The 5,645-nt window shown below is 41.9% G+C and overlaps 1 protein-coding gene across 1 annotated transcript in view; it reads left to right on the forward strand.

Moving 5' to 3' along the window:
- Positions 1–81: 81 nt before the first annotated feature.
- The window catches only part of Snca (synuclein alpha), a 112,997-nt gene continuing 107,433 nt past the window's right edge, over positions 82–5,645 (forward strand). The window contains exons 1-2 of the mRNA XM_004648399.2: positions 82–258; positions 1,253–1,398. Of these exons, the coding sequence (XP_004648456.1) occupies positions 1,278–1,398 (121 nt within the window). The 5' untranslated portion in view covers positions 82–258; positions 1,253–1,277. The remainder of the gene's footprint in view (positions 259–1,252; positions 1,399–5,645) is intronic.

Consider the following 5,645-nt stretch of genomic DNA (forward strand, 5'->3'; position numbering starts at 1 on the left):
CGCCCGGGCGCGGCCCCTCCCCCACGCGCGGGGACTTCGCGGGCGCGGCGCTCCGACCACGGGTCCTGGCTTCCCTCCCACGCGCGGCACGGCGGCGGCAGCCCGGGGGACCGCACCTCCCCCGGCCCCTCCGTCACCTCCATCCTCCCGCGCGCTCCGGCTCCTGCCCCCGCCCGCTGGAATCCTATTCGGGAATTGTTTAAATTTTGTAAAAAGGGAGTTAGAGGACGCGGAGCTCTGGAGGCGCGGGGGACTCAGGTGAGCGCCGGGCCGCGCGGCTGCGGAGATGGTCGCCCTACCCGGGAGGATCTTCGGCTGGGGAGAGGATCGCCATGCCCGGGAGGGTCGCCGGCCGCGGAGAGGGTCGCTCTGTCTGGGAGGGTCGCCGGTCGACGGGCTGCAAGGAGACCCGGCGGCTCTCCTCTGCTCGCGCCTCTTCTCTGGAGGCCCAGGGCTCAGACAGCTTCTGCGGGAGACGCTTTTCTAGCGGAAACGCTGGGCTGCTGGAGGGAATGCGAACAGCCAACTTTTATTATTATTTCTCTAACGTTAACTGACCCTTACGTGAGCAGGTCGCTTTTTGGCTTCTGTGTAAAGTGAAGAACAAATAATTAAATGCAAGCGCAGAGAAGGTACATCAACAGGTGTTGAGGGGTTAACAGGTGCAGGGCACAGGGTCAGCAACTGGGGTGCAGCTGAGGTCGACTGGAGCCTGCCCGCGGGTGTGGACAGTACCTGCTTAGTGTGGGATACACAGCTGTGCTGTCTGCTGGATTAAAGGAGAGTCTTTGGAGTAGCTGTTGGCCCCTGAGGGTCCCAGCCTTCGGAGTGAGTAGGTCGCTCTTTCGGGGTCAACTTGGAAGCCCCTGACCATAGCCTTCTACTCTCTTTCTCTTTGCTGTGTTCTTTCCTCCAGACATGCTTTTAACTTCACTGTTACCTTTTAGACCCCTGGAAGTTGAAAGAGGGGTTCATGGTTTCCAGCAACTGCACTTTTGAAATGCAACAAGAGCAGCTGCTCAGTGAATCATCCTAATCCGGGTTTAGATGGCCAAGATAGGTGGGAGTTGGTAAAATTTTAATGCAGAAGCTAAAACAGGCTGCTATGTGCAATGTTTGAAATCAGAGCACTCTTCACAGTCTCGTAGTCCTGGAGGCTTCTCCTGATATTTTAGAATTTTTTTTCCTGGATGTTTTTATCTTGTTTTCTTTTACCCAAATGTTCTCATTTGAAGTGTTTTGTATTCTCCAGTGTGGTGTAAAGGAGATCTGCAGCCATGGATGTGTTCATGAAAGGACTTTCAAAGGCCAAGGAGGGAGTTGTGGCTGCTGCTGAAAAAACCAAGCAGGGTGTGGCCGAAGCAGCGGGGAAGACAAAAGAGGGTGTTCTCTACGTAGGTAGGTGAGCCCCAAGTGTCACTGTGTATTTATTCATGACTGGCAGGTTGAGATGATTGATATTGTAAAGGCTGATATTTCTTGATGGGTTCCTGTTCCTGCCATCACTTGTCAGGAAGATGGAATGAGTCATAGATGTGTGTAGGTAGATGCATGTGAATGCGTACATTTGAGCCAATAGTAAGAAACGGGAGCACTCCTGTTTTTCCAGGTTATTTTACTTTGCTGTAATTTTTAGGACTTTGTATTTCAGTTTTTTAATGAATGTTTCTATGCATCAGTAACTATATTTTGGAAAGTAGTTTTTAAACCCCAATCAAGAATATTCTTAAGTTCAAAGTCATTCATGGAATGAATAAGGAGTTATATTTGGTAATCTGAATGTATTCTTGATTATAAAATTAAGACTGATATGGTTCTCTGTTGCGTAAAGAGAGACCTAGCTTCACTCTAAAATGAAAGGATGGATTATTCCATCCTTTGATAGAGTTATTCCTTACCTTCACTGAGTCACTGTGAACCCTGGGACCAAGTGCTGGAGAAAGTCTTGAGGTTGCTACTGATACATCAGAAATGTTTCCATAGTTCATTTATCAAGTGACGCACATACAATGCCATCCATTCTTATCACCTTTATATCTCCATAAAACCAATGCGTTCTGTATTGTGAATAGTGTTAAACTGGGTTATTTTACAAACCACTTCACATTCTTTGGGGGAATAAACACACATACACACACTTACACACACACACACACACACTCACACCCCCCTGTTTCACCCTTCTTTTTGGCTGTGTGCTCTTCCACGTTCTCTGAAACACCCCTGGCAGGGGGACTCACAAGAAGAGTAGTCAGGAGGAGGAGGTGTCCTTGGGTGGCACAGATGATAGACGTACCATGCCCCATGCACAGGACTCTGGGTTGGAAATAGCTATGCTGCCTCTCCAGCAAGAGTCAGCAGGAGAGAACTTTGATCTGGAATGATTTTCTCAGTGATTCTCCTTAAAAGTCATAGCAGATTACTTGTTTCTCATTCTTCATGGATTCTTTTTTATTTATGTTGACTGAATTAGCCCACCAATTTTCCATTACACCTTCTTTCCCCTCAAAAACTATTTTCAAAAAAATCTGAAAGGTGTGCTAAGAGAGGGAAAAAGTGGTAACTTAATTTCAAGGTTTTTTTTTTTTGGCAAATTGTGAATTTGAAATGCAGAATCTGTGACATAATGGTTATTGCTGTCTTTCTCTTCTCAGTTTTTCAAATTCTGAAATTACAGGCTGCAAACTTATCTTTGGCTTCATTTACTTAATAACTGTATTTATAAGGATGTGTGTGTGTGTGTGTGTGTGTGTGTGTGTGTGTGTTGCTGGGGGTTGAACCCAGGGCCTTCACACTGAGCTATACCCTTAACCCTTTTTAATTTATGTTTTGAGATGGGATTTCATTAAGTCACTAAGTTACCATGGGTGGGCTCAACTTGTGATCCCCACCCAGCTTCTTTGAGTGCCAAGAAGAATATTTTTAAATTGCTAATGTTTACTCCATTAGTTTGTAACAAACCCAGAAAGTATTGAATATTAATTTATGTGGAAACAGCATATTCCAGGGGTTGGCACACATTTTGGCAAAGAATAAGATAGCAAATGTACTGGATCATAATATATTAGTCTCCACTACTCAGACCTGCTTTTGAAGAGTGAAAGTGACTACAGGTAGTAACTAAGGTGGTGCTTTCTGTAAAACTTTATTTACTGAAACAGTGTGCTGGAATTAGCCAGTAGGCTGTGGTTGACTACTGGACAGTGGAGAAAACATGGACTTGATGTCACTTAAACCTCAGTTTCAGTTTAGTGTGCTTCGCATCTTATCTCTAATGTCTTGGGGAAGTTATTTCATATTTCTGAGTATCATTTCCCTCACTGGTAAAATAAAATATGATTTAGAAAAATGTAACTAATTTGCAGAGTTTTTGTGAGAATGTCATGCAAAGCAGGATGGAAGATTAATTAAACAAACTATTGTATATAGGAACCATGTTAATTATTATCACATAAACTTCCAACAGAACAGTTAGATTGTTAACATGATTTGTTATGTTTTCATCCTTCATTATAAAAATGGTCAACAATAACTAGCTTAGAATATTAGAAGTGATTAACATAATTGTACTTATGGGTGAAGAAATTTTAAAGTAATCCCATTCATTTAAATGGTTGACAATTACCTTTTAACAAATTGAAGCACTATCATAATAATCAGTGTGGTTTTTGTATACCTCTTTACCTTTGTGAAATCTGTGTACAGAAATTTTAAGTCACACTTGCAAAAGTCCCAATCACTCAGAAATTGCTCAGAATTATACACTGAGATTGAACGCAGAGACTATTTCAAGTACGTTAATAGATGCAAGAAAATAGTGACCTTCAAAACTCAGTTTCAGTCTGCTCAATAAAATCAGGCACCAATGTGATTAATACTAAACTCTCAAATCAAATGCATTGCACCTTACCAACTTGAATAAGGCTATAGAACACAAGTAACAGTGGCTTATTAGAGTTCACACAAATGCCAGCATTACGGTGACCTCCACGCTGCACCCCTGTGAGGCTGTGAGAGATGAGACCAGTGGGGGTAGAGACCTCTCCTCGGGGAAGTCATAAGCTCTGGTGGCTTCTTTATAGGCTCTGATAGCTTAGATAATCAGCTTTGATTATCTTGCTATTACCATAACGACTTGGTGCTATAGCGTGTTAATTGGAGATTTCTCATGAGTTCAAGGCTTATCATTGGCTATAGATTGCTAATAAATAATTGTGCTAGCAAATAACAAGTCATTGGCTTGATACATGACAATTTCCTTGAGACCTTTATTTGTTTTTGGTAGAAGATAATGTTCCGTGGTTCAATGACTTAACCAAAGGTCAAGATTTCAGCTCCTAAGGCAGAGAGCAAAAATCAAACCAAATATTAAACATTTCTTTCCCCTCCTTATTCTTTTTTAAATATGAGTACAGGGAGATGGAGGGAGGGCTAAATATGAGAAATATTCTCTTAAATATAAGCTATTTTCACTACACATTGTTTCAGTACACACACATTCTGGCTATCATAGTGAAGTAACACCAGTCCCCAACAATGCAACTTCAATGTTTCTTATTGCAGTACATAGTTGAAAGCAGGTGCATAAATACAAACTACTACTAGCTCTTCAGCTTTCAAGTCATTACATAACTATCAGAAATACATTATAACCAGTGACTGCATCACTTTTTAAGTGTAGGTTAGTGGTTAGTCCCTTTACATCTGCTATGCAGTTCATGCAGGCAACTTCTGTGCCTGCCTTGCCTCTCTGTCTCCTGCTGACAAAAATCCAGGAGCTGTTTTACAGAGATCCATGACAGAAAGAGGAAACTGGCTAGCAAAGATAAATGTATAGTGAAGGAAAGAAGTGAGAATGCTGAAGTATAATTTGAATCAAACATAGCTTGACTTATGGAAGAAATAGTTGATGTGGTCACCACTAGATTTATCTCTGGGTAAGCTCTTGAAAGAACTTCTTGAAGGTAAGTGTGTTGGCATAAATGGAAGAAGACAGGTCTGGGTGACACTGGCTCAGAGGAAGTGGTGGCACCAAGCACCACAAGTTAGCAGGGCCCTCAGGGATAAGTCAGGACACTCGTGGTGCACAGGGTAGCAGCCTGAAGCTGATCCACTGGTGTGAAAGCTGATTCGAAAGGAGAGTGCCAGTTCTGCAGGACATGTGAGTGCTGTCCACCCCACTCAGGAAGTCATGCATTAAGAAGAACTACTCACGACACATTTTTATAAAGACGTAAAGCACTTTACTTCTTAATACTTTAAGTTGCAGTATAAGAAACAAATATTGCTTTTTTATTTTTTTATTTTTATTTTTTCCAAATCAAATTGGTAGGACAGTTTCAATAATTAATACCTTGCATACATTCGTCCTAGTGGTTAATTGCTGTACTAAGATGCAGAGATGATACCCTATTTACAAACACCATTAGAACAAATCACTCTATTCATTAAGAGCATGTAATTATATATCTATCCTAACCACTTTGAATACACAGGTACAAAATGGACATTCATCTGTATCCCCTTTTTTATCCCCTTTTTTTGTTTAGTTCTGTTATTTGAATATTATAGGTGTGTAAACTCAGCAAAATATTCTAAAAGAGTCCAGTAGTCCATAATAGTATTGGGTCTTCCACTTAACTGAC

This window comes from Octodon degus, unplaced genomic scaffold (assembly GCF_000260255.1).
Source record: "Octodon degus isolate 3935 unplaced genomic scaffold, OctDeg1.0 scaffold00402, whole genome shotgun sequence".
In the NCBI taxonomy this organism is placed as follows: domain Eukaryota; kingdom Metazoa; phylum Chordata; class Mammalia; order Rodentia; family Octodontidae; genus Octodon; species Octodon degus.